At 39.6% G+C, this 12,023-nt stretch overlaps 1 protein-coding gene across 3 annotated transcripts in view; it reads right to left on the reverse strand.

The window, feature by feature from the left end:
• hmgxb3 (HMG box domain containing 3) overlaps nucleotides 1-12,023 on the reverse strand; it is a 53,804-nt gene that overhangs the window by 12,246 nt on the left and 29,535 nt on the right. For 2 of the 3 annotated variants that reach the window (XM_034181253.1, XM_034181255.1), the window contains exons 9-17: nucleotides 8,147-8,227; nucleotides 7,938-8,017; nucleotides 7,739-7,846; nucleotides 7,475-7,615; nucleotides 7,009-7,301; nucleotides 5,815-5,942; nucleotides 2,877-3,008; nucleotides 2,533-2,717; nucleotides 2,203-2,425 (exon numbers count right to left, since the gene is read on the reverse strand). In XM_034181253.1, the coding sequence (XP_034037144.1) occupies nucleotides 2,203-2,425; nucleotides 2,533-2,717; nucleotides 2,877-3,008; nucleotides 5,815-5,942; nucleotides 7,009-7,301; nucleotides 7,475-7,615; nucleotides 7,739-7,846; nucleotides 7,938-8,017; nucleotides 8,147-8,227 (1,371 nt within the window). Of the gene's footprint in view, nucleotides 1-2,202; nucleotides 2,426-2,532; nucleotides 2,718-2,876; nucleotides 3,009-5,814; nucleotides 5,943-7,008; nucleotides 7,302-7,474; nucleotides 7,616-7,738; nucleotides 7,847-7,937; nucleotides 8,026-8,146; nucleotides 8,228-12,023 lie in introns of all 3 variants that reach the window. The other variant, XM_034181254.1, reaches the window with a different exon arrangement.

Genomic DNA, 12,023 nt, shown 5'->3' on the forward strand with positions numbered 1-12,023 from the left:
TGGTATGCGATATATAGGCCCAACACCATAGTAGGAGAAACATGCCCATATCATGATGCTTGCACCACCATGCTTCACTGTCTTCCCTGTGAACTGTGGCTTGAATTCAGAGTTTGGGGGTCGTCTCACAAACTGTCTGCGGCCCTTGGACCCAAAAAGAACAATTTTACTCTCATCAGTCCACAAAATATTCCTCTTTAGGCCAGTTGATGTGCTCTTTGGCAAATTGTAACCTCTTCTGCATATGTCTTATTTAACAGAGGGACTTTGCGGGGGATTCTTGCAAATAAATTAGCTTCACACAGGCGTCTTCTAACTGTCACAGCACTTGCAGGTAACTCCAGACTGTCTTTGATCATCCTGGAGCTGATCAGTGGGTGAGCCTTTGCCATTCTGGTTATTCTTCTATCCATTTTGATGGTTGTTTTCCATTTTCCTCCACGCGTCTTTTTTTTTTTGTCCATTTTAAGCATTGGAGATCATTGTAGATGAACAGCCTATAATTTTTTGCACCTGCATATAAGTTTTCCCCTCTCCAATCAACTTTTTAATCAAACTACGCTGTTCTTCTGAACAATGTCTTGAACGTCCCATTTTCCTCAGGCTTTCAAAGAGAAAAGCATGTTCAACAGGTGCTGGCTTCATCCTTAAATAGGGGACACCTGATTCACACCTGTTTGTTCCACAAAATTGACAAACTCACTGACTGAATGCCACACTACTATTATTGTGAACACGCCCTTTTCTTCTTTTTTTACTAATAGCCCAATTTCATAGCCTTAAGAGTGTGCATATCATGAATGCTTGGTCTTGTTGGATTTGTGAGAATCTACTGAATCTACTGGTACTTTGTTTCCCATGTAAAACTTTCCTTTTTGCTAAAGCTTATAGTTAGGGCTGGATCAGGTGACCCTGAACCATCCCTTAGTTATGCTGCTATAGACTTAGACTGCTGGGGGGTTCCCATGATGCACTGAGTGTTTCTTTCTCTTTTTGCTCTGTATGCACCACTCTGCATTTAATCATTAGTGATCGATCTCTGCTCCCCTCCACAGCATGTCTTTTTCCTGGTTCTCTCCCTCAGCCCCAAACAGTCCCAGCAGAAGACTGCCCCTCCCTGAGCCTGGTTCTGCTGGAGGTTTCTTCCTGTTAAAAGGGAGTTTTTCCTTCCCACTGTCGCCAAGTGCTTGCTCACAGGGGGTCGTTTTGACCATTGGGGTTTTTACGTAATTATTGTATGGCCTTGCCTTACAATATAAAGCGCCTTGGGGCAACTGTTTGTTGTGATTTGGCGCTATATAAATAAAATTGATTGATTGATTGTAACAATAAGAAATATACTCAAAACCTGGATTAATCTTTTTAGTCAGATAGCACTATTATTATTCTGAACACTACTGTATATGACCTAACCCATATGCAAGCACCACTGGTGCTATATAACCAATGCAGTGGCGGGATTCACGTTTAAACTCCATGTTCATTATATCATAAATCTTCTTGTCAATCTAAAAATCATATATATTCAAATCACCTCACATACTAAGCGGGTTCATGAAGCGAGAACGCTCTGCACACAGACATGTGCATTAGCGCATCACACCACCACAAAACCAAAAATGATTTAAAAGTAAAACCAAATGTAAATGCACCATAAATCATCAAGACAGAGCTCTAAACAGTCACAGTCTCAAAAACAAGAGTGCTCAGAGCACAATATCCCCCGCTGGCAAATGCTGCTTTGGTATAAGTGCTTGCTATATTTTGATAACATTTCAAGGTATGTGACAGTTGATTGCAGTCACCAACTCATGAAACTGGCAGTGTCTAGGTTTGTTAATCAAGGGCCATAACTTTGCCAAAATGCGTCAATCTTGTACAATATTACAATATGCCTATTACAAGCCTATAACAAGGACTTGTACCAAGTTTTACAAAATTCCTCCTAAAAATGTGAGAGGAGTTTATTTCAGAATGCAGGCACCCACTCATGAAACTGACAGAATCTATATTTGTTAATCAAGAGCCACAACTCTGGTAAAATGGGCTCAAGTCCAATAATATGATAATATGCATATTACCAAACTATACTTGTACCAAGTTTCATGAAAGTCCTCCTAAAAATATGAGTGGAGCTGATTTTAGAACACGTAGGCAGACTGACTGACACCATCAGGGGATAAAAAGCTGAAACAGAAGTACCTGATGGCTGCTCTGTGGTCAACAGCACCTTGTCCTTCTCTGTGTTAATGACGACGTGACTCCTCATCAGCGGCGGAATGAAGGGAGCAATGATAGAGGCATCAACACGTGTGATCGAAATGTCTGTGGGGAACGCTGCCTGTTCTAAAGCCTCACTCTCCATTGTCAACCAGAAGTCATCCACGTGCACCTCATCTGAGACTGAAAACTCAGGGGATGTAAACTGCAGACAGAATAAGATCTGTGTTTAAATGTGGTGAAGTCAAAATAAAAAGGCAGCAACATACTTCAATGGAAAATGTTTTGGTACCACAATATCATATCAGTCACCTCCACATTGTTGAGCTGCAGCACATTGTTTGCATCACGCTGAGCAATCTCCAGTTTGGGAGCAACGCCACAAATTCCACAGATCATATCATTGTAGTCTCGGACAGTCAGACACTCAAAGGCCCAGTAGCCACTCAGCAGAAGCTCCTGAAGTTGAGATGATTCCTCAGGACTCAGCTCATGGACTGATGCCACAAAAGAAAGACACAAAAGAGAAAAAGCAACAAAAGCAAATATGAAGTGTCTCTCACAATGCCAGGTCTGTGCTAAACATTATTATGATCATTATCACAAAGACAGTTAAGAAATATTTGTGACTTGGTTGTAATCCATGTCGTGTTTACCAGGGTGAGAGGGAACATAGTCCAGCAAGGTCCTGACAGCCTGAGATGGAGGGAACCCCAGTTTGATGTTGGCTCTGATTCTCAGAAACAAGTCAATACTCACCAGCAGTTTGTTCCCAATATTAAACAAACCTATTGGAAAAACAAATAAACAAACTACATATTACTTCACAGAAAAGCTTTCCAACTGAAGCATTCTGTCCACAGATAAAACTGTTCACCAGCAAAAAACGGACAGGGTGCAGCCAACAGGCATCCAGTAATTCAAACCAAGGCTGAAGATTTTTGACACCATGACAGGAGCGGAAAATACTGCCACCACAGTTTCAAAAATTTAAACATCTACCACTTAACAGCATCTAAAAACAGTAATTTGTCATAGTTGTATTCAGTACCATTCCTTTATATTAAAAAAAATGTATTTACTCAGATCTTATTCACTATAAAACAGTGCTTACCATACCTTACGAAACATATATGTTACACAAGAAGTCTCTAAATGTAAACAGAGACAAAGCAACCACACCTGCCAACACTGCAATGTTTTTTCATGCAACAACAATCAGCATTCCTACAGCTTGCTGTCCCATCCTCCTGAAGAAAATCTTGATACATCTGCCATGATGCATTCTATGTCACTTTAACACAATTTTGCAAAAGCACAACCTATGGTTCACCACTAACTATAACATGTCATAATAACTACTTTTGTTGGCCAAAATATTGTCACAAAAATAACTGGACAAAAGGGCAAGAACTTTTCATTACTGAAATTATTCAGACACTGGAACTGGAATGTGGGGGCAAAAATATTGGTATATCCCAAATAAATAAAACTCATATAATCAAACCACACACACACACAAAAAAAAAAAAAAAAAAAATCAATAAAATGGATTCTCCGATGTACACAAAAAAAGGATCACCTCTAATGTCCCTGGTCTCCCATGTGGCTTCTGACAAAAATGTAGCTGTTTCTGAAATTTCAGTGTCTTTTTATGAAAATCCTTCACTGTGCAACTCCACCATGAAGTTGTGTTACTGGTGATACAACAGACAAAACTTGCTCCAGCCACAGAAGCCTATAAAATCTTCAGAGTCAGAGTTTCATAACTGTGCTGAAACTTTACTTCTAAGACCTGCCTGCTCTCAGGGAGTACCATAATGTTTGTATTTATTAATGTTTGTTGTAAATGAAGTTCAAGTTCAAGTTCCAGTGACTTGGAGATATTAATTCAGCCATCCTCTGACTCGATAACACTAGCTGGACTATACTAGAGAATCATTTTGGGATTACTGGAAGTGGCCTTGCGTGTTTGACGTCATACCTGTCCAGTCGTTCTCACTGTGTACAATAACACTACCTCTAACCTTAGCGACATGAAATGTGGGGTTCCGCAGGTATCCGTCTTAGGCTCCCTGCTTTTATTCCTTTATATAGCACCCCTTGGACACATATTGCGGCATTTTGGGATTGCCTTTCACTGCTATGCTGATGATACATGTACATGTCGATAACTATTGGTAATCTCATCCATATAAAAACCTTAGAAGATTGCTTTGCATCATTAAGAAGCTGGATGTCTAGTAACTTCCTACTTTTAAACTCTGATAAGACTGAAATTATGGTTCTTGGGTCTGGTTTACCACAGTCTACATTAGGGGTTTCCAATTGGTTCATAATGCTGCTGCCAGACTTTTGACACGAAGCAGAAAGTTTGACCACATTACACCCATTTTGGCAACTCTTCACTGACTTCCTGTCTGTGAGATCAGATTTTAAGGTTCTGCTACTAGCCTATAAAACTGTTCACGGACTGGCACCTCCCTACTTAGTTGATCTAATTAAACCCTACGTGCCGGCCCAGGCTTTGCATTCGCAGGATGTAGGACTACTTTGTGTCCCTAGGGTGAATAAAAAGTCTGTGGGTCACAGAACTTTCTCTTATCATGCCCCTGTTCTGTGGAAAGATCTCCCTGCATCAATAAAGCAGTCAGATTCTGTAGAGACTTTCAAGTCTAGACTTAAGACACACTTATTTTCCCTTTCGTATGGCTAGCATATTGGCATATTATGTTACTATGCTTTTTACTCTTTTACTGTGCTTTTTAAATCTTTTAATTCATTTTATTTTGTTTTCTCAACTGTTTTGTGTGAAGGGCCTTTAGGCGACTCTGTTGCGATTTCGCGCTATAAAAAATGAATAAACTGAAATTTAAGTAACTGTAATCTCGAAGATTTGTATTAAAAAATCATTCTTACATTTTGCCTGCCCAATCACTTATTGTAAATCCCTTTGGCATCTGTCTTGTTTTTCTCTGAGTCACCACAGCAGATCCAAGGTGGGTCTGCATCTTGATTTGGCACAGGTTTTACACCGGATGCCGTTCCTGAAGCAACTCTGCATTACACTGAGAATGAGCTGGGGTGGCCTTGAACTGGAAACCTTTTGTACTGGAAACAAGCACACTTAACCACTATTCCCGAAAAAAATGGGGGTCATTCCTAAACCATTTATGCAACAGTTTTCTTAAACCCCTTGAATTAAAGCTGAAAGTCTACACTAGAAGACACATCTTGATTTCATACTTGTAAATCAACTGTGGTTGTATGCAGAGACAAAATTACAAAAATCATGCCACTTTCCAAATACTGTACTTGTGCACCCAAAGGTAAATACATGGCCTGAACAAATGGCCTGGCCAATTCAGTAGTTTCCTGACTATATGATGGATGATAAAGCACTAAACCAGTCCAACTTTGCATTTATCACAATCCCAAAATAAAACAGAGTTCAGGACAGGTAGGGCAGCTGGCTGGCAAACCATAAATGATGACATTAGTGTAGTTAGTTTGAAGGGGTAGCAAGAATCCAAAGTCATATGCAACCTCAGTACAACTTTGCAAAAAAAGAATGTTGTGAGCAATATGTTTTACCTGTATGGAGGTCAGTGAAGCTGTGGAGGGCCAAACACTGAGGATTGAGACACACTTTCAGCTGAAGAGATGCCGTCTGGATCAGTGATTCAGTAAGCAACCAGCAGTCCTCCTGTCCAGCAACAGTACTATAGATGGAAAATGCCATGCATTAGAATCCAGAGACTTCAATTATCAAACTGTGTGTAAGAACGTACATCAGTAAGCATCAGCTGCTGATAAATACAACATGTTCTAAAGTACATGCTCGTGCACATTCACGGTAATTTGCATTCAGAAGTGTCCTCAATAAACCACATACTAAGGTAGCAAACACCTGATTGTTGCTTGTATTTCTTACTGGAACAACACAACAAAAGAGCAAAGAAAATCAACTTTTGTGAAACAAAGTACAAAGTGCTTGTGTAAGGCCACAGCTGAGAGACAAAAAGCATGTAAAATAAATTAAACAAATGTGCCAGTAGACAGCAATAACCAGGCCACCAGTTTTGAAACCAACTGTTCAGGATGACCATTCACTCACTGTCACTTGAAGCTTTAACAGGCTCATCACAATAACTACCACAAAATGCTCCAATTAACAAGAATAAGCAGACAATTATTTAACATTACAGTTGTCTCAGAACCCTTTGTGCTCCTGTCAAATCACTGCGCTGCCATCTTTATTCAAATAAAATCTCTCCTAATGAAAACTGACCAGCAAAAATAACATGGGTGCAATTTTATTACAATATTGCAGGAGGGATACTATGCTCTTCATACCTTGTAGTAGCACACAGAGACCAATGTGTTTGTTAACAGTCAAAAGCTGTTGTTTAATTAACAAAGTTGTTTTTTATAGGTTTGACATGAATGAAGCTGAATGACTGTTTCTAAACCAACATAATCACTGTGTGCTTATTAATCAGAAGAAACAAAGAATGTATGCAGATGAGGTTTAAGACTTCTACAGGGCCACAATGTACTTGGTGCCAGCGTGCAAGAGCCCAGCAAGAAGAGCCAGGCCTTAGACACAAAATCCTCGCTTTAAGGTTATTATGGCCAGTAGTGACAGGACATAATAAGAGAAGAAGCTGGGCAGCAAGAAAAACTGTCACTATCAAGAAGAAAAAGGCTGGATGTTTACTAAAACTACCACCTCTTATCCAACAAAACATAATACCTTCAGTCTTGTAGTACTTAACATGATCTCACCTTTGATCTCCCTTAAATAGAGGATAACGACAGAGACCACAGTGAGTAGCTGTTGATTCATAGAATTGAGGCCAGCCAGACTCGACAGTGCCACCCTCTTGCTCCTGGTCATCTGGCTGAAGCAAGACAATCGGGAGGCTGTTGAGGTCCTTAATGAGGTTCAGGATGTCTTGGAGGTCAGCTTCATTTTCAGGAATTTGCAGACAATGGCGCAGGAGTTGCACGGTTGTTTGGCGCTGGAGGTCCCTCTGGGCAACACTGAGTGCCCGATATGGATCCAACAGAACCGTGGACTAAGAAAGAACACATGAAATAGAGAGCCATCTGCATGGCACTACTTTGTATGACTATACAGAGATGTTTGATGTATATATAAGAATTAGAATTGTTTCGTCATGTACGTAGTCAAACTTGCCAAATGAACCAAAACAGTATCTTCAACAAGATCAAAATAAAAACATTTTACCTTTGTTCCCTTGACGGTCTTTCGGGTCAGTTCACAGTCACATTTGGGACATACTGCAGGTTTGTGTCTGTTCTTGTACACATAGTCACATTTTGGAGTCTTGCACCGGCCTTTGCCTCGTGCTGTAGACAGACCCAAGTCCTACAGAAGGATCAAAGACAGCAGGAATGGCCAAAATATCAAAAAAAAAAAAAGAAGCCGCCCATAGACTTGAATTTATTTAAAATGAATGGTAAGCATAAATGATAACAGCAGAAAACTAACAAATTTGGAAATGGTGTTCTGTTTGAAAGGCTCGGCTGACAGGTTATTTCCTCTCTCATCAGTCCCTGAGGAAACAGGCTCAGTTCCACTGGCTGGAAGAATCGACTCCTATGAACAACACAGGAAAAAAATAAAAAATGAGGATGCCTGACCACATTAGTAATAGTAATCCTGCATGTGACTTTGCATTTGTATGAACCTGTTTATTTGTGGTTGATGGGTCAGTCTGGCTGAGCTGTTTCAAAGTGCTGGATTTGATACTCAACAGATTTCTAGCCACTGTGGTTAGGAAAAAAAAAAACACATCAGATGATAAGCAGAGCATAAATGAGCACTGAACAAACATGTAACTGAAAGAATCATTTTAAATCAAACAAATTCATTTATTAATTTAATGATGGACATTACCAGTGACTGATTTGTTGTTGCTGACACTGTGAAACTTCCTTTTATCAAGTGGGACAGTTAAGAACTGGAGCAAAGCCCGACCTAGGAAAACAATTACAAGCAAATACATAAAATATAGCATATATGATGCATTCCACTATAACTTTGGGGTCATATATATTACCCCATCCCCGTAGAGACGGTGCCTGCTCCCAGACTACCAATAACCAGCAAAAATCTATTTAAGCATAAAAATTCAAAAAGAAAAAATAATATAGCACCTTCAACTGCACCACAGACTAAAACAGTTAAATGTGGTCTATTAAACATTAGGTCTCTCTCTTCTAAGTCCCTGTTGGTAAATGATATAATAATTGATCAACATATTGATTTATTCTGCCTAACAGAAACCTGGTTACAGCAGGATGAATATGTTAGTTTAAATGAGTCAACACCCCCGAGTCACACTAACTGTCAGAATGCTCGTAGCACGGGCCGGGGTGGAGGATTAGCAGCAATCTTCCATTCCAGCTTATTAATTAATCCAAAACCCAGACAGAGCTTTAATTCATTTGAAAGCTTGTCTCTTAGTCTTGTCCATCCAAATTGGAAGTCCCAAAAACCAGTTTTATTTGTTATTATCTATTGTCCACCTGGTCGTTACTGTGAGTTTCTCTGTGAATTTTCAGACCTTTTGTCTGACTTAGTGCTTAGCTCAGATAAGATAATTATAGTGGGCGATTTTAACATCCACACAGATGCTGAGAATGACAGCCTCAACACTGCATTTAATCTATTATTAGACTCTATTGGCTTTGCTCAAAAAGTAAATGAGTCCACCCACCACTTTAATCATATCTTAGATCTTGTTCTGACTTATGGTATGGAAATAGAAGACTTAACAGTATTCCCTGAAAACTCCCTTCTGTCTGATCATTTCTTAATAACATTTACATTTACTCTGATGGACTACCCAGCAGTGGGGAATAAGTTTCATTACACTAGAAGTCTTTCAGAAAGCGCTGTAACTAGGTTTAAGGATATGATTCCTTCTTTATGTTCTCTAATGCCATATACCAACACAGTGCAGAGTAGCTACCTAAACTCTGTAAGGGAGATAGAGTATCTCGTCAATAGTTTTACATCCTCATTGAAGACAACTTTGGATGCTGTAGCTCCTCTGAAAAAGAGAGCTTTAAATCAGAAGTGTCTGACTCCGTGGTATAACTCACAAACTCGTAGCTTAAAGCAGATAACCCGTAAGTTGGAGAGGAAATGGCGTCTCACTAATTTAGAAGATCTTCACTTAGCCTGGAAAAAGAGTCTGTTGCTCTATAAAAAAAGCCCTCCGTAAAGCTAGGACATCTTTCTACTCATCACTAATTGAAGAAAATAAGAACAACCCCAGGTTTCTTTTCAGCACTGTAGCCAGGCTGACAAAGAGTCAGAGCTCTATTGAGCTGAGTATTCCATTAACTTTAACTAGTAATGACTTCATGACTTTCTTTGCTAACAAAATTTTAACTATTAGAGATAAAATTACTCATAACCATCCCAAAGACGTATCGTTATCTTTGGCTGCTTTCAGTGATGCCGGTATTTGGTTAGACTCTTTCTCTCCGATTGTTCTGAGTTATTCTCATTAGTTACTTCATCCAAACCATCAACATGTTTATTAGACCCCATTCCTACCAGGCTGCTCAAGGAAGCCCTACCATTATTTAATGCTTCGATCTTAAATATGATCAATCTATCTTTGTTAGTTGTCTATGTACCACAGGCTTTTAAGGTGGCAGTAATTAAACCATTACTTAAAAAGCCATCACTTGACCCAGCTATCTTAGCTAATTATAGGCCAATCTCCAACCTTCCTTTTCTCTCAAAAATTCTTGAAAGGGTAGTTGTAAAACAGCTAACTGATCATCTGCAGAGGAATGGTCTATTTGAAGAGTTTCAGTCAGGTTTTAGAATTCATCATAGTACAGAAACAGCATTAGTGAAGGTTACAAATGATCTTCTTATGGCCTCGGACAGTGGACTCATCTCTGTGCTTGTTCTGTTAGACCTCAGTGCTGCTTTTGATACTGTTGACCATAACATTTTATTACAGAGATTAGAGCATGCCATAGGTATTAAAGGCACTGCGCTGCGGTGGTTTGAATCATATTTGTCTAATAGATTACAATTTGTTCATGTAAATGGGGAATCTTCTTCACAGACTAAAGTTAATTATGGAGTTCCACAAGGTTCTGTGCTAGGACCAATTTTATTCACTTTATACATGCTTCCCTTAGGCAGTATTATTAGACGGTATTGCTTAAATTTTCATTGTTACGCAGATGATACCCAGCTTTATCTATCCATGAAGCCAGAGGACACACACCAATTAGCTAAACTGCAGGATTGTCTTACAGACAAAGACATGGATGACCTCTAATTTCCTGCTTTTAAACTCAGATAAAACTGAAGTTATTGTACTTGGCCCCACAAATCTTAGAAACATGGTGTCTAACCAGATCCTTACTCTGGATGGCATTACCCTGACCTCTAGTAATACTGTGAGAAATCTTGGAGTCATTTTTGATCAGGATATGTCATTCAAAGCGCATATTAAACAAATATGTAGGACTGCCTTTTTGCATTTACGCAATATCTCTAAAATCAGAAAGGTCTTGTCTCAGAGTGATGCTGAAAAACTAATTCATGCATTTATTTCCTCTAGGCTGGACTATTGTAATTCATTATTATCAGGTTGTCCTAAAAGTTCCCTAAAAAGCCTTCAGTTAATTCAAAATGCTGCAGCTAGAGTACTGACGGGGACTAGAAGGAGAGAGCATATCTCACCCATATTGGCCTCTCTTCATTGGCTTCCTGTTAATTCTAGAATAGAATTTAAAATTCTTCTTCTTACTTATAAGGTTTTGAATAATCAGGTCCCATCTTATCTTAGGGACCTCGTAGTACCATATCACCCCAATAGAGCGCTTCGCTCTCAGACTGCAGGCTTACTTGTAGTTCCTAGGGTTTGTAAGAGTAGAATGGGAGGCAGAGCCTTCAGCTTTCAGGCTCCTCTCCTGTGGAACCAGCTCCCAATTCAGATCAGGGAGACAGACACCCTCTCTACTTTTAAGATTAGGCTTAAAACTTTCCTTTTTGCTAAAGCTTATAGTTAGGGCTGGATCAGGTGACCCTGAACCATCCCTTAGTTATGCTGCTATAGACGTAGACTGCTGGGGGGTTCCCATGATGCACTGTTTCTTTCTCTTTTTGCTCTGTATGCACCACTCTGCATTTAATCATTAGTGATCGATCTCTGCTCCCCTCCACAGCATGTCTTTTTCCTGGTTCTCTCCCTCAGCCCCAACCAGTCCCAGCAGAAGACTGCCCCTCCCTGAGCCTGGTTCTGCTGGAGGTTTCTTCCTGTTAAAAGGGAGTTTTTCCTTCCCACTGTAGCCAAGTGCTTGCTCACAGGGGGTCGTTTTGACCGTTGGGGTTTTACATAATTATTGTATGGCCTTGCCTTACAATATAAAGCGCCTTGGGGCAACTGTTTGTTGTGATTTGGCGCTATATAAAAAAATTGATTGATTGATTGATATCTCCATGCATTGAGAGTAATAACGTCATGTTTGGGAAAGTTGTTTTGAGAATGTTTTAGAAAAATAATAGTTGAGTCAAATCACTGAAATCTTAATATTTCTATGACATTCACGCTATTGACAAATGTATGTAAATGTTTGATTACAACTGTACATGTCAAACAGATGCTAAGTAATTTAAAAGGTCCAAAGATTTCCCCCGACTCCCCCCCCCCCAAAAAAGAGCAGAAGGAATAGACTGAGGGGGAAAGAATATGACGTTCAAGCTTCTAGTCGGGAGTTACTGCCAACAGTGTGAA

The sequence above is a fragment of the Thalassophryne amazonica genome, chromosome 11 (genome assembly GCF_902500255.1).
Source record: "Thalassophryne amazonica chromosome 11, fThaAma1.1, whole genome shotgun sequence".
Taxonomy (NCBI): Eukaryota; Metazoa; Chordata; class Actinopteri; order Batrachoidiformes; family Batrachoididae; genus Thalassophryne; species Thalassophryne amazonica.